Source organism: Hippocampus zosterae, chromosome 7, assembly GCF_025434085.1.
Source record: "Hippocampus zosterae strain Florida chromosome 7, ASM2543408v3, whole genome shotgun sequence".
Lineage (NCBI taxonomy): Eukaryota > Metazoa > Chordata > Actinopteri > Syngnathiformes > Syngnathidae > Hippocampus > Hippocampus zosterae.
In genome coordinates this window covers 5,047,818-5,072,524 of record NC_067457.1, presented here as the reverse complement: position 1 = coordinate 5,072,524, position 24,707 = coordinate 5,047,818, and the positions used below count along the sequence as shown (strand labels likewise).

At 46.4% G+C, this 24,707-nt stretch overlaps 5 protein-coding genes across 10 annotated transcripts in view; 3 read left to right on the top strand and 2 right to left on the bottom strand.

Annotated features, from left to right (window-relative positions):
• The first annotated feature begins 326 nt into the window (after positions 1–326).
• csnk1e (casein kinase 1, epsilon) lies at positions 327–6,215 on the top strand. 2 transcript variants are annotated; one of them, XM_052071861.1, is made up of 11 exons: positions 327–570; positions 2,208–2,296; positions 2,400–2,510; positions 2,742–2,890; positions 3,651–3,879; positions 3,971–4,141; positions 4,294–4,442; positions 4,518–4,716; positions 4,803–4,963; positions 5,040–5,086; positions 5,196–6,215. In XM_052071861.1, the coding sequence occupies exons 2-10, from the start codon at positions 2,221–2,223 to the stop codon at positions 5,070–5,072; spliced, it is 1,278 nt and encodes a 425-aa protein (XP_051927821.1). In that variant the 5' UTR covers positions 327–570; positions 2,208–2,220; the 3' UTR covers positions 5,073–5,086; positions 5,196–6,215. The 2 variants fall into 2 exon arrangements, with proteins under 2 accessions (XP_051927821.1, XP_051927822.1); XM_052071862.1 differs by having other exon boundaries at positions 334–570; positions 4,818–4,963.
• A 645-nt stretch (positions 6,216–6,860) lies between these two features.
• On the top strand, positions 6,861–14,163 carry tmem184ba (transmembrane protein 184ba). 3 transcript variants are annotated; one of them, XM_052071859.1, is made up of 10 exons: positions 6,861–7,190; positions 7,264–7,313; positions 8,847–9,083; positions 9,615–9,780; positions 11,256–11,346; positions 11,461–11,628; positions 12,611–12,780; positions 12,867–13,061; positions 13,247–13,273; positions 13,540–14,163. In XM_052071859.1, the coding sequence occupies exons 3-10, from the start codon at positions 8,847–8,849 to the stop codon at positions 13,767–13,769; spliced, it is 1,284 nt and encodes a 427-aa protein (XP_051927819.1). In that variant the 5' UTR covers positions 6,861–7,190; positions 7,264–7,313; the 3' UTR covers positions 13,770–14,163. The 3 variants fall into 3 exon arrangements, with proteins under 3 accessions (XP_051927819.1, XP_051927818.1, XP_051927820.1); XM_052071858.1 differs by lacking the exons at positions 6,861–7,190; positions 7,264–7,313 and adding an exon at positions 8,261–8,427; XM_052071860.1 differs by lacking the exons at positions 6,861–7,190; positions 7,264–7,313; positions 13,247–13,273 and adding an exon at positions 8,268–8,427.
• cntd1 (cyclin N-terminal domain containing 1) lies at positions 14,080–16,456 on the bottom strand. Its single transcript, XM_052071863.1, has 7 exons — positions 16,124–16,456; positions 15,841–15,916; positions 15,402–15,564; positions 15,150–15,321; positions 14,822–14,966; positions 14,584–14,680; positions 14,080–14,496 (listed from the first exon to the last, which is right to left on the bottom strand). The coding sequence occupies exons 1-7, from the start codon at positions 16,278–16,280 to the stop codon at positions 14,389–14,391; spliced, it is 918 nt and encodes a 305-aa protein (XP_051927823.1). The 5' UTR covers positions 16,281–16,456; the 3' UTR covers positions 14,080–14,388.
• Positions 16,457–16,540: 84 nt separating this feature from the next.
• On the top strand, positions 16,541–19,756 carry LOC127604660 (cytochrome c oxidase assembly factor 3 homolog, mitochondrial). 3 transcript variants are annotated; one of them, XR_007963380.1, is made up of 3 exons: positions 16,541–16,849; positions 17,384–17,543; positions 19,652–19,756. XR_007963380.1 is itself a non-coding variant. In XM_052071869.1 (2 exons), exons 1-2 carry the CDS (start codon positions 16,654–16,656, stop codon positions 17,479–17,481), a joined length of 294 nt encoding a protein of 97 aa, XP_051927829.1. In that variant the 5' UTR covers positions 16,543–16,653; the 3' UTR covers positions 17,482–18,324. The 3 variants fall into 3 exon arrangements, 1 of the variants encoding a protein (XP_051927829.1); XR_007963379.1 differs by lacking the exon at positions 19,652–19,756 and adding an exon at positions 17,610–18,324 and having other exon boundaries at positions 16,542–16,849; XM_052071869.1 differs by lacking the exon at positions 19,652–19,756 and having other exon boundaries at positions 16,543–16,849; positions 17,384–18,324.
• wnk4a (WNK lysine deficient protein kinase 4a) overlaps positions 17,891–24,707 on the bottom strand; it is a 21,023-nt gene continuing 14,206 nt past the window's right edge. Inside the window, exons 12-20 of the mRNA XM_052071842.1 lie at positions 23,992–24,165; positions 23,521–23,572; positions 23,300–23,431; positions 22,337–23,037; positions 22,119–22,197; positions 20,761–21,217; positions 20,376–20,584; positions 20,001–20,095; positions 17,891–19,925 (exon numbers count right to left, since the gene is read on the bottom strand). Of these exons, the coding sequence (XP_051927802.1) occupies positions 19,923–19,925; positions 20,001–20,095; positions 20,376–20,584; positions 20,761–21,217; positions 22,119–22,197; positions 22,337–23,037; positions 23,300–23,431; positions 23,521–23,572; positions 23,992–24,165 (1,902 nt within the window). The 3' untranslated portion in view covers positions 17,891–19,922. The remainder of the gene's footprint in view (positions 19,926–20,000; positions 20,096–20,375; positions 20,585–20,760; positions 21,218–22,118; positions 22,198–22,336; positions 23,038–23,299; positions 23,432–23,520; positions 23,573–23,991; positions 24,166–24,707) is intronic.

Below are 24,707 nucleotides of genomic sequence, written 5' to 3'. Positions count from 1 at the left end.
AAGTGTTGTATAAATCGGTTATTTATATTTTTATTATAGATTTTTTTTTAACTTGGTGTCCGTAGTAACCCAAGTGCGGTCGCCAGCACTACCAGTACTGTCCACCAGACGGTGCTGTTTGGCCCATTTTACCAACTGTGGTGACATTATTCAGACCTTCTAAGGACACAAAATGTTCAAACCTGCATCCCGACCTTTGTTTAGAGTGCTGCATTATGACTTCACGGCGTATTCAGAACGTTATTTAGGCTCCAACAAAACATAAGTTTTGTTTGAGTCGAAGTGTACCTGGTGCTTCATTCATGCTCCAACGGATGACATCATAGGCAGTTGGCGTAAAGTGGGAGGGTGTGTGCGTGTGTGTGTCAGCTAGACGACGACTAGGAGGAGGAAAGTGGCGGCGGGGGAAGACACTCGTGTCTGTTCTGCGTTCTTTCCCTCTCGACACGGCAGCATCGTGACAACGGGCGAACCTTCGGAGGAAGCCCCGGGTCTTGCGAGGATGAGCCGCAAATGTATGTCGCCGTCCAGGGCCCCCGAGTGAGACCGCAACGTCGGCCCAGACGACCGGTGAGCTCATCAACGTTCTCTTTACATGCAGGGTGTCATGTCTTAAATACGATTTTATGGATCGTTTCCGGGTTTTCTTTTTTTGTCAGCATAAATATGACATCCGACTGTCGTTGCGGCGTTTTTACTGCAACATCTTGTTAGCCAGTTGTGTAACTGGCTGTTTAGAAGAGGCTGAGCCAATGTGCAGCAGCAGTTTGTGTGCGTGTATTTATGACTTCTGACTCCATGTCCAGTGCAGCAGTGACCCCCCCACCCTGCTCCCACTTTGAGCTTAAGTTTCCTTAGATGTTGACTAATGGGTCCTATGACATTGCTCACTTGCTGTACATGAGGACTAACATCCATCCATCCATTCATTTCCTCTACAGCAGAGGTCCCCAAGGGCCAGGTCATGGAGAGGTACCGGGCCTCAGGCCCAGAGGGACTGAACAAAAAAAAAAAAAAATATTGATCACCAGAGTGTGAAATAAATCTCGTTTGGAGAACCGGGTACATCCGGCCCTTGCTCATCGGGGAAAAAGTAAGCTTACAAGATAGTAAACATAAGTTTAGAGCTTCTTAAAAACAATGGAACAGGCCCAAAAAATGAGAAAGAAGAGACTACAATTTCCTCTGGAAAGAAAGCTGCATTTTCAAGATAATATTGGTTGTCACGTTCTTTGCCATAGCAAAAGGCAGTGAGTTGAGGAGCTTCAATAGTAATGCTTTGTCCTGAATCCATCATGCGTGATTTGGGAATCCGTAGCTGAGATTTGAACCCTGACCGTCAGAACCGTGAGGTCGACCAGGGAATAACGTGACTCATTCAAATCTCATCATCGCTGTTCTTCACGTTCCTCTTATGCAACTGGTAATAGTCTCATGATGATGCAAAGACTGGATCAACTCCCTTTGGTTGGGTTTCCTTTTCACTCGCTTGCTGCCCCTGCATTGTTTGTAAAGGAGCCCCCCCAGGGGACTGGGGGGGGGGGGGTGCTCTTAGCATTGAATTTAAAGCTAGTGGCTTGTCCTCATGCTCTATTGAGCATCAGTGTTGAATGACAGTGTGTCTGTGTCCTCATGTCAGCAGGTGCAGTGCATAAAAAAAACATGTTGCCTTAAATGTTACCTACTGTCACAGAAAATTAGAAGACATTTCACACTTACTCTTGTGGTATTAACCCAAGTTTATCATGTTATCACGTTACCAGGTGCATGAAACGGTTAATCTGCCCAAGGCCTTCCGAAAGAACTTCAAACTTTAAACCAATCGGATAAACATTTTTATACTGTAAATGGAAATCAGGCAGTGTGTACCTTGTCGTACGTTAGAAGGTGCCCATCCAACCTTCGTCTTGTGCCTTCACGGGAAGAACACGACTCATTCAAAATATCATCATTGCTTTTCTCTCTGTTATGCAACTACTGTTTGTGACGGTCCGGTGAGGATGCGAAGGAAGACGCGATGAGCTTCCTTTGAAAAGAGGATAAAAGTTTCCTTTTTATTGTGTCATTGCTGCTCTATTTTATTTGTAAAGGACCCTTGGGTGGGTGTTGGGGTGGGGGGGGCGCTCTTTTCATTGAGTCTTAAGATTGTGATGTGTCCTCATTCTGATTTCCAGTGGTGAATGATAGTGTGTGTGTGTGTGTTTCAGTGAGTTAGTCGCCATGGAGCTGAGAGTGGGAAACAAGTACCGCCTCGGGAGGAAAATCGGGAGCGGCTCCTTCGGAGACATTTACCTCGGTGAGAGTTTCCTTTACATTATTCTCAATGCAATATTTGTGATTTCGTTTTAGTTGTTGTTATTTATTATTATTTTTTTTTTAATGTTGTCGCTCCTCATTAGGTTCCAACCTCACCACAGGAGAGGAAGTCGCCATCAAACTGGAATGCGTCAAGACCAAACATCCGCAGCTCCACATTGAGAGTAAATTCTACAAGATGATGCAGGGAGGAGGTGAGGCTGAATGAGGGGTAGTGGGGGGGGGGGGGGGGGGCGGGCATTAGTTGGCATTATATCGCGGCAGGTTGACATCCCAGGAGGAATCGTGCATCATCTGTATTCGAAAGAAAGATCGTCGTTCAAAAATTTTTTTTGTCATTTTTGGGTATCGGTACTCGGTATCGGAGGCTACCCATACTGATATCGATTTGAAAAAGAAGTGGTATGGAACCTCCCTCCTCGCAGTGGGTATCCCGTCCATCAAGTGGTGCGGAGCCGAGGGCGATTACAACGTGATGGTGATGGAGCTGCTGGGCCCCAGTCTGGAGGACCTCTTCAACTTCTGTTCCCGCAAGTTCAGCCTAAAAACCGTCCTGCTGCTCGCCGATCAAATGGTGAGCTTAAAAAAAAAAAAAAAAGTCAAATTTGATAAACGAATGACAAGCGTGAGTCATCAGGTAACTCCCGGAGTGTATTTCTCGATGTTCTAAGAATTTTCCATTAAGATGAAAGTCATTTTACCCCCCCCCCCCCCCCCCCATGAATATCCAACTTTGATATGTGACGTAAGTAAAGTTTGTGGCTGATGGGATGCCCCTTCAGACTTGCATAGAAATAAAAGAAAAGGTGGGGAAAAAAAAGAGAGAAAGGCTGAAGCTAATTTTAGCCTGGAACTAACTGGATCATTCGGACGAAAATGAATCGGGATTAATCCTCATCTTCGCCGAGAAGCCTGCTTCTGCGATTGGAACATGGCTCGTCCAATCAGATGAGTTTTTGCTTTGTGTTATTTAACTTTTGTTCTGATGTATATCAATGAAGTCTTCAAATTTTCAAGAGTCACCTTCTTCAAATGACCTCTTTTTGTCTCCGCTGTCTCTATCCCATCGACTCCACTGCTTTATTCTTTCTGAATTATGGCCTGTTTGAAATCGGTCTCTCGCCGCGTTCAGCAGCCGAGCAAATGGACGATTTATTACCTCCGTCAAGGGCGAAAAACATAGAGCAAACAAAGGCAAGATACATGTTGTGTCCTTTTTATTTTCTGCCATCGCTGGTTTTGAGGTCGGAGGGCATTCCAATATGTGCCGCAGCGTGTTGTTTCTCCCACGGGCCTCCATTTTTTTTTTTAAAGCCACATTTTGTCTGCACCAGATCAGCAGGATCGAATACATCCACCTAAAGAACTTCATTCACCGAGACGTGAAGCCCGACAACTTCCTGATGGGCCTCGGCAAGAAGGGCAACCTGGTCTACATCATCGACTTCGGCCTGGCCAAGAAATACCGCGACGCCCGAACGCACCAGCACATTCCCTACCGAGAGAACAAAAACCTCACCGGCACCGCCCGCTACGCCTCCATCAACACCCACCTGGGCATTGGTAAGACATCATAACGCTAACCAACAAACTAGCTAACCGCTCAAAATGTATACGTGACACATTAGTGACCCCACCCCCTCCCCCCCTGCAGAGCAATCGAGGCGAGACGACCTGGAGTCCCTGGGCTACGTCCTTATGTATTTCAACTTGGGCTCACTGCCTTGGCAGGGGCTCAAGGCCGCCACCAAGCGGCAGAAATATGAACGCATCAGCGAGAAGAAAATGTCCACTCCGATTGAGGTGCTGTGCAAGGGCTACCCCTGTGAGTGAACGCCTAAGGAGGATTTGAACGAGCTCAGTGGCGGGATTGACTCTGCTTAAACCGTAAAGTTGCGGTTTAAGCAGCTCAATCAAGCCTTCTGCTTATTTTGTTGTGCTCCAAAGCATCTACCGATTCTCTCTTTGTCTCCCCAGCTGTGTTCTCAACCTACCTGAACCTGTGTCGCTCCCTGCGCTTCGACGACAAGCCGGACTACTCGTACCTGAGGCAGCTCTTCAGGAACCTTTTCCACCGACAGGGCTTCTCTTATGACTACGTCTTTGACTGGAGCATGCTCAAGTTTGTGAGTGTCACCGTTTCCTGACGACAACGATATGTCACTGGAAAAAAAAAGATTTTTAAGGTGCTGCTTTTTCAGGGGGCCGGCAGGACAGCGGAAGATGGAGATAAAGAACGTAAGGAGGAAAAAGATGAAGACGACCGCGCGGGGGAAGCTCAAAGGCTCGGCGGGGGTCAAGCTTTGCCGTCTGGACCCAAACCTTCAGCGGCCAACCGAGTCAAGAACGAAGCAGACGTCATTCAGTCGAAAGCGGTCACGCGCGGGGTCCAGCAGTCAGGTTAGGACAGTGGCGTGCGTCACTATGCTGGAGGGAATTTGTCCTATTTTTTTATTTTATATATATATTTTTTTAATGAATTAAAGGTGTTTGCATTACAGGTAACCGCTCTCCTCAGGTGGGCCGAGCGGAACGGGTGGAACGAGAGCGCAAAGTGGCCATGAGGTTGCATCGCGGCGCCCCCGCCAACGCGTCGGCCGCTGACCTCTCCGCGCGCCTCGACCAATCGCGCATAACCGCATCGCAGGTACGATGAGATTTGCATTTACATACAGTAACCTCAATTATTATTAATCCCCCTGCTCACCCGGCTCCATGTTCAGGTCAGTGTGCCGTTTGAACATCTGGCAAAGTGAGTTCTTCCTGGCAGGTAAGAAGACACGTGACACACAAACGTCTGCGTCGGTGTCGATGGAGAAAGATCCAAACGAAATTTAGTCTCAAATGGTACTTTTGATGTTTTCTCCGTCGTCATCCAGCGACTGGAGGGGAATCAACGACAGAATACCCCTCGCTTTTCTAAAGGATACATAAAAGCGGGAGTGAGTGCAGGAGCAGGAAGAGGAGACGTCGCAGGCGCCTAAACGGGGAGGTCACTGGCGTCCGTGTGTGAGCTCTGGTGACCAGAAGAAGCCAAAGTAAAGCTTCAATGATGGAAACCAGTGGGCCAGGAAAAAAAAAACAACAACAACAAACGAATTTCAGTCATACTGGTCTTTGACTCGTTATAAGATGCAGTTTGGAGGGCGGGGGGGAGTGACATTAACCAATTATCACGTTACATAGACTTCAACGTGCGAAGGACACACATGGTACAGTACATCCAATTGCACAAACGTTCAGGTTTCCGTGGTTTACAGCTGGAATAAACTACAATCGAAATGCTAATGTTAAGGAGTTAAATATTGATGTCTTTCATATAAAAATCGAATCAGCCGGCATGGCAGTCAGACATGTATTGGTTGTGTCGCTAGATCTTTCTTAGAAATAGACTAAAATGTCGGTCTGTTATCATCATCATCCATCGCCGGGCTTTGCCTCTTTTGGCCAAAATATGAAGGAATGAGGAATTACAATAATCTACACATACACAAAAAAAAGAGCGGACTATTTTCTCTCTTATGAGGTATTAAAAGTAGACAACGTGAAGAGGGAATGAGGAGCGAAGCTCACCGAATGAATGTTATGACAACTTCTTATTCCAATGTGTAAGTTAAGCAATCTTGCTGATGGGTGTATTGTGCTGTTTTTTGTTTTGTTTTTGTTTTCATGTTGTGTGATGCATACAGTTTGTTTTCTTTGGGCAAAATGTAAATGACAATTTCCAGAATGTATCAGAACAACATGGTTATCCCTATAATGTCAAACAGAAATGAACTTATAAAGGGTTATGTCTAGATCTGATGATGTCTTGTGCATTTCTTTACTGTGCTTTGATTTTGTTGCTCTGATATTTGTACATAATTTTAAGAATCATTAAAAAAATATGGACATGCTGACCTGTTGAATGTCACCCGAGTGTTTATTTTCAGATGACATTCACTCACTACATTAAAAACAAATAATAAAATAAATATAAATTAAAAATAGCACAACAGAACACACAGCATAAAACTTGCACAATAATGCCATCATAACAACTATTCTTACGTAACACTTCGTTGTTTGAAGCAGTTAATAGATCAAAAATCAAACGCTTCTTTCGACAGTGGATTAGTGATGTCATGATCACAGTGGGCATGACGTCACAAACAGCTGTTGTTGTTTTTTTCAAAAACATTTTGAAATTTTGGTTTGACCATACATTATATTTTGCAGGCAGTGATAGCATCTAAGTATATGAACATCAACATTTTAGGAAAGCGACACCCACAAAAAAATAAAGCAGTACTGAAGGTCTATTCGCACATTTAGCAGGTTAATTAGTGATAACTCAGCAAAGTATTCCAGCGTACAAATACTTGTATTATTATTATTCGGGTTTTTCAAAGTGTTTATGTACAAATTAATGTTGGAACATTGAAAATAAAATAAAATAAAATAAAGCTTTAGACTCGTATGCACTTCTATTTCCGTGTTATTAAATCACCCGGGCCGTGATTGGCTGTGTCGTCTGGATCTGGCTAAGTGGGTGGGGACTGTATGATTACCCCTGTCGACCCAAAGTCTTGAGGGAGAAGGGGAGGACCGCAGACGAATGAGAAGTTAACCGTCTCGCCTTTTGGAGGACTTGACGGACAAACGCTGGTGTTAAAGTGGGGACAGGTGCGCACGAAAGGTAACGTTTAAGCTGTGAAGCATGAAGGGGAAAGATTAGGTGAGCAAAAGTGGAAGGTTAACGGATCGGCGAGCGCTCAACATGGATGTCCGGGGGTGCGACGGTTCGACTCTGAGCTGGAATTAAGGCCGTTTACGGGCTATTTCGGGGTCGACAGTTAAACTTGTCCCGGGAGGCATTGGATTGTTTTCATTTGGTAAGTTCAGACTTGCAATACAATCAAATCACGCACGTGAGTACTAATAAAAACTCTCGTTTCTCAATTCCAGGTTTTCAAGTTCCACGTAGGCTTTGTTTTCACGAGGAATTACTAGCAAAGGTGAGACCCCGTTGTTGTTTTTTTGTCGTTTAGTTGCACATTTCAAAAACATGGTGGTCACCCCACGCATTTATTTTCATTATGTTGATAAACAGCCCCCACCCTCCGCCCCCACCCCCACTCCATATGTCCCATTCCATCTGTTGCAAACGGAGCCCTGACCTTATGACACACACAGATTATTATTCCTGCGCGTGCGTGATTTATTTGCCTTTTTTAAATTTCAACACGCAGATGTCCCAAGCCCCTCAGTCATCCATGTATGTGTGTGTGACTGACTGCTGATGCCTCCACTTCTCTTTTATGTGTACATCTGCTGATCGCTGGCAAACCAGCACAAATGAACCCGTCATGCACACACAGGCAGAGAAACCATAGAGAGAAACCATTCAATCCCACAGAGAGAGGCGAGAAAGTAACGCCATCTATTTTATTAAGATGCCCAATTTTATTACATAGGCTCGTGTTGTGTCCAGATGTTGTTGTTGTTGTGTCAGTTAGACTTGTGATCCATTGCCGCATGACTCTGGGAGAAATTGTTTTAGTTGCTTTACCAAACTGTAATCTGATTACTGTGGCTGGATTTCACACATTGCAGGTCCTAGTACCCAAATTTGACGTTAATGCCTTCATACTCCTGTTTATTTGACTTTTTACGAACAGGAGGGCATGATTAATCAATCGTCCGATATTGGGTCTTTTCAAAACAAGAATAATACTCATGTGGAGATGTAATCTTATTTTCTCACAAAACAGGGAATGCTTTGATACGTAAGACAAGTACATGCATAGCTGACAGAACATTATTGTATGCGAAGTACATCCTTCATCCTTCGACTATCCGGCAACACTTTAAATGGTCCATTTAAAAAAAAGGCAACTTTGACTGTCCCCTTTCCTATCAAGTTTGACAAGAAAATACCAGATTTTTTTTTTGTTGTGGGACAATGATGTCATAGATTGCGACCAGACAAGTCATATCATGCTTTATGGTGTCATGAATGAAAGGCTGAACAAGATTACAGTGTGCATTGATGTTGTTTGTCCTACTGGCTTTTGACACGCTGAACTACCTCAAGCGACCCAAGTGAGAACCACAATGGCAGTAATTGAGGTATGTGATTCGGTCAGGATTGATGGAATAAAAAAAAGTTGTTGTTTTTTTTTCTGCAATGGGACACAGGTGCCTTTGTCCGTGTGAGTCACACATTCTTGTCCACATGACGCCCATATCGACTTGCGATCCTTCTGTACGGATCCCTGTGTTTTTTTTTGTTTTAAGATAAGATATCCTTTATTCGTCCCACACTGGGGAAATTTACAGCCTCCAGCAGCAAGAATGTATGTAGAAAGAAGAAAGAAGAAAGAGAAAAAAACAACAAACTTTTCTGTCTAGGATTACACATTACACAAAGGATAAATTATCAATATTGAAACCGGGTTGATGATTAATGGCGGAAAAGTTATGTCACTCTTGATCAATAGTCGTTAAATTGATTTTCTTTTTTCTTCTTTTTTTTTTTTAATCCGCAGATGCAGAGGCTATGGAGACGAGACGTGCCTCTCTCGGAGAGGCTGGGGGCAGGCTCCCCATTGGCTGAAACGCCAGGCTCACCGGCGGCGACGCCGGCCCCAGGAGGGCCCAACATCTCCTGGCTCCGCGATGCCCCTTTGTTAAGCCAGGACCTGCCCACGTTCCTCATGACCCCCACGGCCCAGGCCGTGACGGGATTTTTCGTCTGGACCGCCCTCATCCTCACCTGTCACCAGGTAAGCAAGCGCCTCTTCACGGTAAACTCTCGAGCGGTGATTCCCGATGGCTGTTAGCATGCCGCAAGACATCATGTGCATGATCTCACATGCACATGTGATATTTTTTAAGTGGGCTAAATAAATCAACTTGCACCTTGATTAATTACTATGTAAAGTTTTGGCACGAAAAGTCGACCGTCTGGGGGGGGGGTGGAGGCCTCCCCGCCCCCATGACTGCGGCACTCGTCCTGTAAAAGGTAAACACATATCTGCACGGGCCCAGCGATGAGCACGGGTTGCTCGGCAACATCCCTCAGCAGGTGTATGTGATACGGAGCATGAACACACACACACACACACACACACGCATACACTGAGACTCGAGCTGTCTGTTTAAAAAAAAAAAAGAAAAAAGAAACTCTAATATGAATCTAAATTGTAGCCCCCGTCTCCAATTATCAATGACGACTGTCATGGGCGTAGTATGGCACAATCAAATATTTACTCTCTCCAACAGTCTTTTTTGTTGTTGTTGTTGTTTTTTTTCAGATCTACATGCACCTGCGTTTTTATAGCTCCCCCCGGGAGCAGCGACACATTGTCCGGATCCTCTTCATCGTCCCCATCTACGCCATCGATTCTTGGCTCAGCCTCCTCTTCTTCACCAACGACCAGTACTACGTGTACTTCGACACCGTCAGGGACTGCTACGAAGGTAAGAGCAAACTTGGCCCGCGATGCAAAGTTGCCCCGCTAAAAGTTGCCGCCGATGGAGCGATTGCACCGATGAACTCGTCCGTTCACGCACCCGGTAACACGCTAACACGAAAGCTGTCCACTGTAGGAACCGCTGTCCCTGAAAGGGTTGAAATCCTTTCCAACCCGACGTGGGCGACTTTTCCAGTTGAGTTGAAACATGCTGCTATCAAATCTGGAGAGGAACAATATGTCCATCCATTGCTAATTGATTAGTTCGGCCACAAAGAGCTTTTTATCTCACAAAGAGCCCCATTCAGTTCCCCGTTGGAAAACTGTGAGATGAATGTTGTGTGGCGCAATCCCAACATGTGGAAAATTGAGCATTTTTGGGGCCAGGAAACGCTTTGTCAAGTGTTTAGCTTTTTATTTGGATTGTTGTGTTTTTGAAGGCATGCGCAATAATCAACCAGTAAGCTTCCAGTTGTGCTAGACAAGTTGGGTTTTTAGGGCAAGTATCAGCATTTGAAACATGATGGTCATTCTGACCCCCCCTGACGTTTTCGGGGGTAATTAATTAATTATTATTATTATATTTTTTGTGAGGTGCCTCAACTTGTCCAACTTGTCCAACATGCTCGTATTTCTTTCTCTTTCATTTGACGCGCTTCGTTTCACTTTCTAATCTCGATCGTTGCCTCAAAACCTATGCTGATCTCAAATCCAAAGAGCTTTTAAAATCACCGACAAGTTTGGTGTGACCCCATGAACAAAAACGCAACGTTTTAAAAAAAAATTATTTATTTGCTATCCACCCCGACTACATTTCTGTTCATTTGCGATACAGCGTAGCACCAGAGATCTGCATTTGCTTATCTCTCTCTTGCAATAGCGACACTGGCAAAGTTGGTCGCATGTGAATTCTACTGCCCGATTTGACAGTTAGGATGGAAGCACTGTCGTCTATTTCAAATCCAAAGTAGAGGCCCAACCGACAAGCGTCTTGACAGTTTACCCACCCTCATATTTTCTCTCCTTGTCCCAATATTTGTGTTTGCGTCATTCTTTTGAAAATACCGAGTTACCGAGCCCTGACCCGGTGCTCCCTTGAGTAAGGATGACTGGCCTGTTGCATGGCAACGACTCTCCGAAACGGTTCTCGGCTACTGGATAAGCTGCCACAAGATAATGAGTCCAAACCCCCCACCCACCCTCAACCCAACTTGCTCGCAAAGTTCTCATTGTATGCCCGCCTACTGTATCGCCGTGGCAACCGGCTTGGCGGACAAGGCATCCGCGGGGAGATGTGAAAACATGGGTAAACAACTAAGCCGCCAGAGCGACGGTCATCGCTACGGTAGAGGTTTTTTTTTTTTTCCAAAAGGCAAACTAACGGCGGGAGAAGTGAATAACTCAAAAGAGATGATGTAACAACAAAAGGCTGGCAGGAGCGCTGCAGGAAGTATAAATAATAAAATGTCTTTTGTCCCCAAGCATTTGTGATCTACAACTTCCTGAGTTTGTGTTACGAATACCTTGGAGGAGAGAGCGCCATCATGGCAGAGATCCGAGGGAAACCCATCGAGTAAGTCTCGCCCGTTTCTTGACGATCATTTATTTAACCCTGTCACGGACAAAATCTTGAAAAAAAAAATTGAAGCGATTGAGTGTTTATTTCCGATTTGTCCCGCGCCGTCAGGTCCAGCTGCATGTTCGGCACGTGCTGCTTGAAGGGAAAGGCCTACTCCATCGGCTTCCTGCGCTTCTGCAAGCAGGCCACGCTGCAGTTCTGCGTGGTCAAGCCGCTCATGGCCACCATTACCGTCATCCTGCAGGCGTACGGGAAATACAAAGACGGAGATTTCAAGTAAGTGAAGGGCTGACGTTTGGGGGCGTGGTAAATAGAATGTTTTATTCATTCATTCATTCATCTTCCGAGCCGCTTGATCCTCACTAGGGTCGCGGGGGGTGCTGGAGCCTATCCCAGCTGTCTCCGGGCAGTAGGCGGGGGACACCCTGGATCAGTTGCCAGCCAATCGCAGGGCACACAGAGACAATTTAGAGCGTCCAATCAGCCTGCCATGCATGTTTTTTGGAATGTGGGAGGAAACCGGGGCACCCGCAGAAAACCCACGCAGGGCCTGGGAGAACATGCAAACTCCACACAGGGAGGCCGGAGCTGGAATCGAACCCGGTACCTCTGCACTGTGAAGCCGACGTGCTAACCACTGGACTACCGGGCCGCCCTATAATGTTTTTTTTTTTTTTTTTTTGGGAGGGGGGGGGTGCACGTTTAACTGCCAAAATGCAATTGGCCCAGAGTTGGTTGTCATAGAGTGTGGAACGTCGGGCAAGTTTTACAAATCGATTGCTATTTGTATACAAGTGATTAAAAAAGGGGCGGCCCGGTAGTCCAGTGGTTAGCACGTCGGCTTCACAGTGCAGAGGTACCGGGTTCGATTCCAGCTCCGGCCTCCCTGTGTGGAGTTTGCATGTTCTCCCCGGGCCTGCGTGGGTTTTCTCCGGGTGCTCCGGTTTCCTCCCGCATTCCAAAAACATGCGTGGCAGGCTGATTGAACACTCTAAATTGTCCCTAGGTGTGAATGTGAGCATGGTTGGTTGTTCGTCTCTGTGTGCCCTGCGATTGGCTGGCAACTGATCCAGGGTGTCCCCCGCCTACTGCCCGAAGACGGCTGGGATAGGCTCCAGCACCCCCCGCGACCCTAGTGAGGATTAAGCGGTCCAGAAAATGGATGGATGGATGATTAAAAAAAAAAAGTTCCGTAACATGACCCTGAAAACGACAGCCCGAAAGACGTTTTTCCTGCGTTTCGCCGTCGATTCCACAGCGCCGCCAGCGGTTACATCTACGTCACCATCATCTGCAACATCTCGGTCAGCCTGTCGCTGTACGCCCTCTTCCTCTTCTACTTTGCCACCCGCGACCTGCTCAGACCTTACGGGCCCATGCTCAAGTTCGTCATGGTCAAGTTGGTCATCTTCCTCTCCTTCTGGCAAGGTGCGCTCAACTCCGGCCCCCGAATGGAGAAGACATTCTTGAAACGTGGTCATTGAAGGAGAAACGTGTTTTGATTTTCGCACCAGGCGTGTTTCTGGCCATCATGGAGAAGTGCGGCGCCATCCCCCAGATTAACTCGGTGGAGGTGTCGGTCGGCGAGGGCACCGTCGCCGCCGGTTACCAGAACTTCATCATTTGCATCGAGATGTTTTTTGCCGCGCTGGTCCTGCGCTTCGCTTTCACGTACAAAGTCTACGTGGACAAAAGTATGAGCGCACAAGGTGAGGGGGCGGACGTCAAATGCGGCAGTATTCCCGCGCCTCACTTTTCCAATTCTTTTTTTCGAGCTACTTTTCTGACTTTTGCCTTTCTCCTCCTTATTGTTGTCCCACCCGAGTGTCGTTCTCCTCTCGTGTTCTTACACAAACCTTCATTTTCCTTTTTCTTCTCCGCCGCGTTTTGAAAGGACCCCTTCCAACCAGTGGAGAGTTTGGTAGGTTACACACTGACTGTTTCCTGCTCTATTTAACCCTTTCACCCCCCCCCCCCCCCATAACCTAATAACATGATAAGCTGTCTTAACTGTAGTCACCCCTTGTATGTTAAATCGCTCCATGTACAGCACTTTGTATGCAGCGATGGCTGTTTGAAAGTGCTCTATAAATACTGTTGACTTGACCCCTGACCCGAAAAGGGTTAAATCTGCATTGTCCATCCAACTGTCACTCTGAATTTGGACCTTTTTGTCTGCGTGCGCAGGCAGCTGCGCCCCGATGAAGAGCATCTCCAGCAGCCTGAAGGAGACGATGAACCCGGGCGACATGGTCCAGGACGCCATTCACAACTTCTCGCCGGCCTACCAACAGTACACCCAGCAGTCCACACTGGAGCAGGGCGTGGCGCCGCCCGTCTCGCGCTCCATCGGCGGCGTCAACAGCCACGGGGACACGGAGAAAACCCTCCTGCTCAGCTCGGACGATGAATTCTAGACGCGCGGCCGAAATGGACGCCATCCTCGCCGACGTCGCTGCTCGTACGTGAGAATGCTTTAGTGTTCTTTTGCTATTTCATGAGAGCGTGAATGCTAGTGTCAAAGCACATTTGGCGTGGCCGCGATAAGCTAGTCTGCTTGATTAGTAAGCGGTCTGGTCTGCCTTTATTTCCAGATGGGTCGTTTTTACTTTTTACTCAAAAGTTGGCTGACTGATAGAATCCTCTTTTTTTTTTTTAATAGCACAAGTCAAATGTGTCTTGCCTGTATTTTATCCTGATGATGTTCTGACTTGGTGCTTTATGGACATTTGCTACATGTCATGACAACCTGAAAAAAGGACTTCAAAATGTTTTATTCAGTTTGCAATAAATTTGTGGAGAAAAAAACAACTTTCAGCTGCATGAGTTGGTCAACTTAGTCCCACCACTAACTACTTTTCAAGATCCCCAAACTAACTTTGAATTGACATGAAAGTGTACAAACAATTGCTAGGCCTAGTATGCCAAAGGATGAGCAACATCATGTATTTTATGAACTTTCAACGAACTGTAAATGGTTCTTGCGAAGAAAAAAAACAACAGCACAAATATGAGGACAAGAAATGATTTGACTCATCACTGGCCATCTCTGGGCGTCCCAACGATGAGCGTGAGGGTGACGCGGGTGAAATCTCTGATGCTGGTGGTGGAGATTCCCGTGATGTGGCTCAATTCTTGCACCACCTGCACCGCAAAATCCCAACAATGAGCGACAACAGCGACGCTCTTAACGCTGACTCCTTTTCAAGAGAGGATTTTGAACGGCTTCACCTGCTCCCAGTCTCTGATGTGGAGGATGAAGGCGGCGGTGGCGATGACGCCCACGCCTAGCAGCATGCAATCTTCTGTCACCGGCACAAACTTCTCTCTGGGAGGGTGTCATGCAGTATCACGAGAACATTATTTTGAAGGCTTTCATTGCTTTTCACAAAATGTCTTTTCCCACATTGTTTTCTTGTCAGTATTGCTCGGATGAGAACGCAAGCATGTTCTGGCCAGTCGGCAGTACCTCTGCTCCGCGGTAGGTTTGCGGGTTTGCGCGGTGATGCTCAGCAGGGTGTCGTAAAAAGTGTCTCGCTGCAAACTGACAAACTGGAGCACGTGGCGGCACATCTGGTGCAGGCGTTCCACAGGGGCGCTCGGCTCATTGTGGCCTGGGGATGCGGGATGCTTCCATGGTTAGTTGTTAGTTGCACTCACAACATTGGTGCTGTGCACAGAATCACATTAGGTGTTGTCATATAAGTAACGTTTGCAACAAGACGAGTGACTAATTATTTTCAAAAGTGATTTTAATTCCTGAGATTTTCTTTTACGGCCAAACTGTCCAGCCCTACCCAGCACCTCCAGAAGTATTTCCACATAGGTGAGAGGGTTGGGCGGGTCCAGTTGAAATTGGAGCCCCTTCAGCACCATCAGCTCCGATTCCAGAATGGCCTGTTTGGAGAAGTCGAAACCGATCGAGCGCAGAAAGCGGACGGCCTTGTTGATGTCGACGATGTCGACGATCTGGAAGGGAGGTTGGGGGTGGGGGGGTTAAGACATGTTTTGAAAGTGTGACTGAGGATGTAAATCGTTTTCTGCCTTACGTGGCTGTGCAGTGACAACTTGCTGGCTAGCTGCACACAGGAAAACACGATCAAGGCGAATCTCCCCCGGATCTGCTCGAACACAGCGTCCTCGTGGGCCTTCACTTCGGCCGCGCTCGAACCTCCGGGTGTCAGCAAATGTGTGATGTGCTTGACCATGAACCTGAGAAGCCCAAACAAAACTTTTTAATCCCAGCACCAATTTGGAAGAAACTGTTAATTTTTTTCACATCGGCATCAATTCAGGGGGAAAAAATGCTTCTATTTGATTGGTCAGCCTTGAAAAAAAGAATCTCATATTAAACCACAATTGCAATATTTGGGGTGGGGAAAAAAATCACCATTACATTAGCTTTTTTTAAACTAAAGTATCAGTACAACTACTGAAGTACTTTTGGCTCTTTTTAATCCCAAGCAAAAACGGCCACCCTTTCGTTACCTTTGAAGTAATTCGACGGCATGGTAAGCAATAGCCAGGTCAAGTCGGAGCTCTTGACACATCAGCAAAGTGTATTCTGCAGAAACATGAGGGAGCTGATATATAACAGGGAAATGTTTATTTACAGTACACGCGGTTGTGATTTCCTTTGGAGATGTGTCTAATTGTTCTCAATATACGTTATCTTATTGATTCGTAGCATGCTACTTTTCTTTCTATTTGCTTTGCCATTGAATGTTTTTAGCTGTTTGTTTGGAAAAATTGGACGTGCTGTGCTTTTTACCAAATAATCTTTTATCCTTGAAGTCTCCGTCGCCGGTGGACAAACTGCGGAGGTTATCTTTATTTCTCTCATTGAGATTGGTGAGAAAGTCCGTCAGCATCTCCACTGAGGCCTGTCGAAACCTTAACCTTTGAGGACTCCCTAGATTCGTCGCCATTTGTGACGCCGTTTATTGCCTTTTGTGGCACACTTCCTATTTAAAATGTCGTTGCCACTCAATGTAGTTTAGTTTCAATTGGTCGTGATTATATTGCCTATATCGTATTTCCACAAGATAGCGCTGTTGCCTAGCAGTTTGTGCCGTGTGCGTTTCGAAGCCGCAGTGTGCATTTGGTAGGAACGATTTCATTCAGGGGTTTTGTTTCTTGCCGGACTTGTTTAATAGCTGCATCACAGCGACTAGATCTGAAAATAACCACGATGTGTTCTTTCGCGTTACTGTGCATTGGGTCGTCCACCGTTTCGATGCTTTGCAAATCTGCAGCTACAAACTTGCGAAACAAGCAGGTTAACAAACTAGCCGGACAAACATGGCAGACAAGACACCGAAGCGATCTGACGCCCCGTTTGCGACCAGGATAGATCCGAGTAAAGAGGAACTGTCCCGGGAGCAGTTGCACTTCATCAAGCAGGTGGAACTGGAGCAGTGGAGGAAGAAGACACAGAAGATGCGTGCGCGTAACGTGCTGACTGGGGTCGCCATTGGAGCGCTAGTACTGGGCATCTGTATCCTTTTGCTAATGCTAACGTCAACACAAGGTGAACTCATGGCGAACAAAATTTCGACTTCGATGTTATGTTTTTTACCTTTTTATTTTTTTAAGTTTGGAAACACATTGAATTGGCATGTTTGCAATACTGATTATTAAAATATAAATGCATTCATTGATTTAATATGCAATGCTGTTTTCTCCAATCTAGTCATTTGTTGCATAAATAACCATTCGTTCAGTGAAATGTCGTTTTAAAATTGATTCATCTAATTGATTTGATGTATTTGAACTGCAATATCCAAAATGTATTTCACAGTTTAACCATTTTAGTGCAAGAATGAATAGATATATCTTGCGGAAATTGTATACATTTAAAAATGTGTTGACTATTTATTTTCAAGTTATTATAAACATGAGAATAGATGTTTTTATTTGTAAATTGAGCAATATTTTCTATGCACAGAAGTGTTGTTTGTTTTGTATGTTTTTTCATATCCTTTATTTATTTTTAACATTACCTCCCTTAATCACTGGCTCCCATATATAGACGGCTACACGTTTTACTCTGTCTCCCAAGAGCGCATCATGGATGAGATGGACGAGGAGGCCAAGCGTGCCCGGGCGCCAAGGACAGGTTCCAACTAAAGGTTCTAAAGTCCAGATCCTCCGTGGATACCTCAATCGGCCTTTCTTTGCTCATCTCAAAGGTAGCCCTGGACTCCTATCGCTGGCAGGGACTTTCCAGAAGAAGTTATTCCTGTCTTTTTTTGCAGCTACTTTGTGCAAGGTATTAAGTGACCTTCGGAGAGGACAATGCAAAATGACAGCACTTAAAACAACACAAAATGGTTGTACGCAACTGTATTTCTGTTGGTAAAGTGATGTATATAATAAACCTGAATAATTTTGTTTAGCAAAAAACACACTGGGTATTTTTTAATTGGCTTTTATTGAGCTGGGAAATCCACTTCAGTGAACAGCCAATGTAGGAGGAGAAATATAAAATTAGACCCTAAAGTATGAGAGGAGGAAAAAGGCACAGATGGCAGCAGCATTTATTTTGCATTGCACATTGTTTATTTTCCAAATATTTTGAATATATTACTTGATATTTCTCAATGTCCAGTGTGAATATTTAAAAGGCACATTGACAGCTTGGACATTCTCCCTTGTTTTGTTATTTTCATATATGAACACAGTTTGACCGACAAGGTGTACTTAAATGAAAATGCTAAAGTGCATGAGGTGCTTGATTGATCTACCCTAAAAAACTAAAATGTATACTTATATATAACAGGATTTTTTCATGAGTAATTGTGTAAACAGTCTACAGATGAAGTCTACTGTATGCACACACATATGATATATTTACAGTTTGAAAAGCCAGTAGTAGTAGTACTACATATTGGATATTATTTTTATTTGCATCTTTTACTGGCTCGATGACCTCCGCCAAGGAGAGAGAAAATTAAAGTCATGTAAAAATAACATTTGTCTGCACACATTTTTCATGTCCCTTCATTTCATATTGATCTGCAATTATTTTGAGCGTATGGTCATAGAAGGCGGCATTTCATATTGATCTGCAATTATTTTGAGCGTATGGTCATAGAAGGTGGCATGGTTGGTGACTGGTTAGCACGTCCGCCTCACAGTGCAGAAGTTCGATTCTGGCTCTAGCTTTTTCTGTGTGGAGATTGCATGTTCTCCCTGTGCCTGGGTGGGTTTTCTCTGGGTACTTTGGTTTCCTCCCACATTTCAAAAACATGCATACCCGAAGACAGTTGGGATAGGCTCCAGCACTACTGCGACTCGTGACGATGAACAGATTAGAAAACAATCAGCGAAAAAAAATATGATTTGTTGATTTATACTTTTTTGTAATTCACTGAATTCATAATTAAGTTCAGGCAATTTTAACGTGTGATCACTCATGAATTATTTAAATAGGATCTTTGTATTTAATTAAAATCATTTTAATCATGATTTAGCTCAGTATCACGACCAAGATTGAGCTGCTCCAGTCCAGTTGCACTTGTGGGAATGGCCTAATTAAATTGTGAGCCTTAACGCAAAAATAACCGTGGATGACAATTTGACGGATTTCCGACTTTTTCGGACCAATGAAACATTCGCTGATATTTTTTTGGTTCATATCGTTGCGGTCGAGCGAGACGGAAGAGGAAGAGGGACCCGCTGTTTGGCAATTAGAGTGGGGCGCCATTAAGAGATTTAAGATCCGGCGAAGGTTTTGGTGTTTGAAAACAAGAGTTTTGGGCCTTCTCCATTGTGCGTCCATGAAAGGTAAGTGGTATTATCATTTCATGTGTCGTGTTCATTTATTGGTTGAGTTTAATTCCTGTAGTTACTGCCGATGGACCTGCCCTACCGTTAGCATTAGCTGGCGCTAGCTAAATCGGCCTAGCCCAAATTGTGATTCACGCCTCGTTTTCCTCGGTTAATGTGCCTTATATCTGTTTGGTGTATTTTAGCACATTAGTATCCATGTTTGGGAGCCCCACCCCAATTCTCTGAGGTTTTGCGGGTACACCACCCCACCCCGACAATAAGGTTTGAGGTGTATTTTCTCAATCATCATTTTCATCCCTGTATAACACAATGGATATCCAGGTTTTGAATTTCAGTGAGTCAACATTTTTCCCCTCATAAAAACGCAATGAAAATGCACTTTTGTTACATTTCTGATCTTCTAAAAGGAGATTCAAAATTGATTATTCGCTCCTTGGCGGAGGTTTGTGTGTTTCAATGGTTTGTCTTCAGCCATCTCATGAGTTCTCATCTCTGCCTGTCACAGGATGGCTGGCGTCAAAACGAGATTGGGAAGAAAAAAAAGAACAAAACACAACATGTACAATGCAATTGGAAGGCGCTGAAAGCATGGAATCAACTTGTGTCCACTGAGCAGGTATGACTTGTTATTCCCAAAATGTGTCAAATCAAACTCCTGAACATTTTGGAGGATGGGCTGCAGCATGTCGTTAATGTCATTTTCTCTAAAACCCCAACCTTCAACTTCAGGATGCCGTCAGATGAGGTAGTCCGGATTATTCAACGACTGCTCGTTCTTACTGGGAAAGAGATGCAAGTGAGATCGTAAACCAAGCAATCAGGAAGGGGAAGTGCACCAGCACACAGGTTCTCACCATTCTGCTAATATCTGAGGCAAAGGTGACGCCTTTGCTGTGTTTGTCCTGTGAGCTGCTGCTGCTTCCTCCCAAAGAGTTTCTTCTAATGATCCCTGAAATGTGAGAAGTTAGAAATTAATTGAAACACATCACAACCCAGTGCTTGGGTGACGTGGCCCTAAAATGAACGGAAATATTTTTTCTGTCCTTGAAATGAATGGAATTGCCAAAAATCCATTCCAGCCTACTCCAAGAAACCTGGCTACATTTATTTATTTATTAGTAATTAATCTAAAATGGATTCCCTCCCCAATCTTACTCGATAAAATGCAAGTAAGCTCCATAGTGGCCTTGAAGTGTATCATAGCAACCACTTGTCCGACGTGACGTCACCTTGGATGGGCTGCATGTCCAAGCGCTGGAGGCTGTTCCGGCGTGATGGCGGCAAGCCCCCCGCACCCTTGGACAAGCGACGTTGACGGCTGGACAACATAGCAGCCGGGGAAACGATGCCCGGTGGGGGGACTTTGCCCATCTTCTCATACAAATCCTCGATCTCCCTCTTCTGAGCTGCTTGAAGTTCCTGAACCTCCGACAGATGTCTGTAACCACAGGAATGCACGTTAATACGTGACTTCAAGCTCAAATTGTGGCGCACGTCTGGATAAACATGCAGTACAGTCCAAGTTCATAGGAGCCAGCTGGGGCAGTGATCCAAAGTGACAATAAATTATCACACGATTTCAGTGCCCGACCTGGAACTCCAATAGTCACTCACTTCTCTCTGAGCTCTTGGAGCTCATCCAGCATGTCTTTGTCGTCGTCGCTGTCCGAGTCATCGCTGCTCATGTAGGAAGCGTTGTGACTGTAAGTCATGGTCCACAGGTGGTGAAGTGCGTTGCCGTACTGTGGGCTGCCGGCCGCGCCGTCCCACAGCCGGCCTTCTGCCTCGGGGGTCGTCACCGACAGCCCGCTGTCCGCGGACGTGCCTATCAGGCTGAGGCTGTGCGCCCGCCTCCGCCCACGTCTCCTCACCCTTGGGCGCTCCTCCGCCGCAACCTCCTCCTCCTCTTCCTCCTCCGTCGTGGGGATGGAGGCCCCCAGGCCTTTCTCGGGTTGGCCGTGCCCTTCTTCTGTGCTGCTCGTGGCCCCTCGCAGCAGCGAGGCAACCCCCGGCTCGTCGGCGCTGGGCGACACATGGAAACGGCCCACCGTGACAGGAGCGGCCGGACCTCCTGAGCGCGAAAAGGAAAAGGTCTTCATAATTGCCTCCTCTTTCGGTCTCTAGCTACTCTCGCAGTCCATGAGTAGGAACATGTGGGGAGGCTGTTGATGTGATTGTGTGCGACTAATCAACATTGACCGGTTTCTAATCGAATCAGTCGAGTGTTTGGTCCCTTGTGATCAATCAAACACCAGCGGATAGATGACTGACTAGCTAATCATTGTTCTTCAACAACTAATTTCTTTAGGCTAAATACTTGTGATCTAAGGTCTGCCTGCTGGGTCAAATTAAATTGTTTACACGGTCGCATAATCAGTAACGCTTTCAGCTACAAGCAAGTGACGCTGGAAACATTTATTTTTGCATGTAATTCAATTACGTTTAGTGTATGGAGTTCTGCGGTTATCATTCCTGGTACTCTCCTGTTTTTAAGAGTGGAATTAAGGCCGAACGGCCTCAGTCTGTCCGCGAGACGTCCTTGTAGCAGTAAACGACACGGTGAGGGTTTAGGTTGGGCGCATGCAAACAGAGGCACTTTGTTTAGAGTCTAGAAAGACAGACAGGTGTGGGAGGGTGGGGGAGCCTGTAAATGAGAACGTCTGAGCGCCCATTGGTCGCCACCGGTGGGCAGGGGCCGCAGTGGCACCGACTCCCACACGGGACGGAACATTTTGCTACCGCACCAGAGATTACGCAATGGCTCCCGCGGCAATCGGCGATGGTGTCAGCGAGGAGGAGGAAACGGGTCAGAAAGCAAAAGCGGCGCGTATTTAGAGGGAGAACAAGGTAAACAATGGCCACTGTGTGTGCATAAACAAACGCGTGTGCTTTTTATAATTTTTTTTTTGTTTGCCCTGCAAACAAGCGTCTCATTTTACATTCAAATGATGACGATTTGAACAATTTCTTACCCGAGGGGCTCAATGGCGACACTTTTTGGGCCACCGGGCTTCCGGCGTTCAGTTCGGACAGAGTGCTGATGGAAGATAACTAGACAGGAGTGAAAAATCATAATGAGTTTCTTGTTAAAGATTATCACATTGCCATGGTGAGGTCTACAAATCCCCGAGCTAATGGTGTAATTAATAAAATTGCAATAAAAGCGATTACTTGGCTAATTGAGACTCACGGTGCTCTCCGGACTATCTGTCAGCGAGGGTGACAGATCCGACAAAGAGTTCGAACTGGGCACTTTAGATAGGACCGGAACCTGGCCCAGGAAAGGTCCGTGGTCCTCCTGAGGGGGTCCGGGTGAAGCGGGAGGTCCGGCCTGTTGTAGTGGCGTGTTTGGTGGGGTAGCAGGGGACATGTCGTGCCAACATTGAGGGAATATATCCATCGGTGGGGTGTTCCCGGAACTCGGGTAGACGTTTGTGGGGTACGGCACCTCCATTGTGGGGGTCTGGTAGCGAGGGGGGTACTGGAACACCGACTGCGGGTGGAAGTCCCCGTAGGAGGGCATTCCCTGCTGGGCTGAAGGGACAAACGACTGCGCCATGCTCATCGCCATGGAGATGACGTTGGCCAGCGAGAACAGCGGCTGGCTCTGCGGGTGCCACATACAGGGATACGGGGGGGCAGGCGATGCCCCGGATGGGCTCTCTCTGTCATTTAGGAGGTTCGGGGAGCCTGGCGGTACTGGGGAAGGGACGGATGGAAAAATGGGGCTACTTGACGCGCGGGCGAGGGGGGGGTGGAGGCCGCCGACCGCCGCGGCCCTCGGTTTAGGGGAAGCCGGCCTGGCGTTGTACTGGAACGGGAAGTTGCCCATGTAGGGCACGTGGCAGTGGGGCAGGAGGGAGGCGGTGTGGTGGTAAGCGAGAGGAGAGCCTGGAAGACAAACATGTGCAATCAATCTACGCGCAATCTTTCCTCGGCCTTCGTGTGGGGCGTACATCCCTCATTCGTTTGACAAAGATGTTTTGTTCCTTGTTTATTGCAACTCCGTCGCCAGCGTGACTGCGAGGGGGAGTGCAAATGTATCCCATGTGTGCTTTCTGGGACTCGTTTTGCTCCTCATTTGCACTTGCCCTGAAAACGTTCCTTTTTGTGTTTGCGCAGGGCCCTGAGGCGGCGGACTCTCGACATTCACCTGGCGCGTTGTGGAACGACTGCGAGCGGAAGAGCGGTCGCCCGGGCAAAGTCGCGTTTGGGGTGAAGGCGTCGCCGTCGGCGCTTAGAGGTGAGGCGCCTTCTTCAGCGCGCGGATTAGCCAGAGCGAAGTCTGAGGCGCACACAAAAACACCCGAGTGTGACACGAGACATGATGACATCATAAATATGTCGCACAAAAAACATCAATCGCTGATTTACCGGGTAGGGAGGAGAAGTGAGTTCGTGGGAAGCTCTGACTGTACAGATCCGGCTGCAAAAATAAAAAGAAAGAGAACCTGGGCGTGAACTAACGACTTCTTAGTTACTGTGTGCACTCCTATATTAACAGTAAATGTGGATGCTTCGTCACTGATTAACGGCAAGATTTAAAAAAAAATGGACGTTGAATCACACAGGAACTCTTGTCGTCTGTGTCTATTTGCATCCCGAGGCCCCGTGAGTTTGTCCAGCTCCCTTTTGGGATTTTATCTTCCCAAAAGTCTCCAAATAGAATCTGACCTCAGACGCAAATCTACCACAAAGCAGATACCTGGAACGCCTAATCCCCGCTCGCACAAACAAGCTTCTGACGCCGTGACGTCATGACTATGCGATGAGGAAGCGTAGAAACCGAAAGGTCCCGTTTTCAGACAGAGCGGGCGGCCATTTGAAGTACGCGCTGTCGCTGACCTGCGAGGAAGAGAGCGGGTTGGTTTCGTTGTGGAAGGCAGGCTGAGGAGGTCGCAGCTCACAGGGGTGCACCGGCTGCTCTTTGGTCATGAGCGCCTCCGCCCGCTTGATGATATCGCCCATTCGGTAGATGAAGCCCTCCTTCTCCGACGGCAGGATGAACTCGTTGTGCACCTGCGACGTCAAAATACATTTTGTATTTTTTGTAAATTGTGCTCTAAAATATACGCTTTCGCCACTAAAAGTTGGATGCCCCTTCACCCAAGTACAGCAATTGCAGGCATTTCCGACGTGGGTTCTGTGTAAAAGGTTCATTCTAAATGTTAAGCAAGGAAACTTTGCGGCTTTTGTAAATATGCTTTACTCCCAATGCAAGTAATCTGCATGGGATTTGTTTTGGCAGTTGGCCATGTTCATCCTCGTTCACCTCCCTGTCAAGCGTTGTTTTGGTAGCATTTTAGTTGCACTCAGATGTTGACATGTATCGCCAAAGTCCCAGCTTCTCCCTTGTAAAAGTACTTCATTTGTATTTATAGTACATACAAATGGATCAGTAAGTGCAGAGCGTGAGTAAATGTACTGTGACCGCAAAGTGGACAGGACGTTCTATTTCTGAGTCCAGCCGTCGATTGTACTCCTCCTCCTGGCTCATTACTCCTTCCCGGGTGGGGAGAAAATCTCTCCCAGTGAGTAACGGCAGTGTGCCGCACACGCTC

Excerpts from the sequence above, each read along its gene's own strand:
- csnk1e (XM_052071861.1), top strand. The coding sequence starts at position 2,221 with ATGGAGCTGAGAGTGGGAAACAAGTACCGCCTCGGGAGGAAAATCGGG. Across the intron at positions 2,511-2,741 it reads CAAGATGATGCAGGGAGGAG|TGGGTATCCCGTCCATCAAG; the intron begins GTGAGGCTGAAT and ends CCCTCCTCGCAG. Across the intron at positions 4,717-4,802 it reads GCGCGGGGTCCAGCAGTCAG|GTGTTTGCATTACAGGTAAC; the intron begins GTTAGGACAGTG and ends AATGAATTAAAG.
- tmem184ba (XM_052071858.1), top strand. Across the intron at positions 11,629-12,610 it reads TACAAAGACGGAGATTTCAA|CGCCGCCAGCGGTTACATCT; the intron begins GTAAGTGAAGGG and ends TCGATTCCACAG. Across the intron at positions 12,781-12,866 it reads CTTCCTCTCCTTCTGGCAAG|GCGTGTTTCTGGCCATCATG; the intron begins GTGCGCTCAACT and ends TTTTCGCACCAG.
- cntd1 (XM_052071863.1), bottom strand. The coding sequence starts at position 16,280 with ATGGCGACGAATCTAGGGAGTCCTCAAAGGTTAAGGTTTCGACAGGCC. Across the intron at positions 14,681-14,821 it reads AAACCTACCGCGGAGCAGAG|AGAGAAGTTTGTGCCGGTGA; the intron begins GTACTGCCGACT and ends ACACCCTCCCAG. Across the intron at positions 14,497-14,583 it reads ACATCAGAGACTGGGAGCAG|GTGGTGCAAGAATTGAGCCA; the intron begins GTGAAGCCGTTC and ends TTTGCGGTGCAG.
- LOC127604660 (XM_052071869.1), top strand. The coding sequence starts at position 16,654 with ATGGCAGACAAGACACCGAAGCGATCTGACGCCCCGTTTGCGACCAGG. Across the intron at positions 16,850-17,383 it reads AGCGCTAGTACTGGGCATCT|ACGGCTACACGTTTTACTCT; the intron begins GTATCCTTTTGC and ends TCCCATATATAG.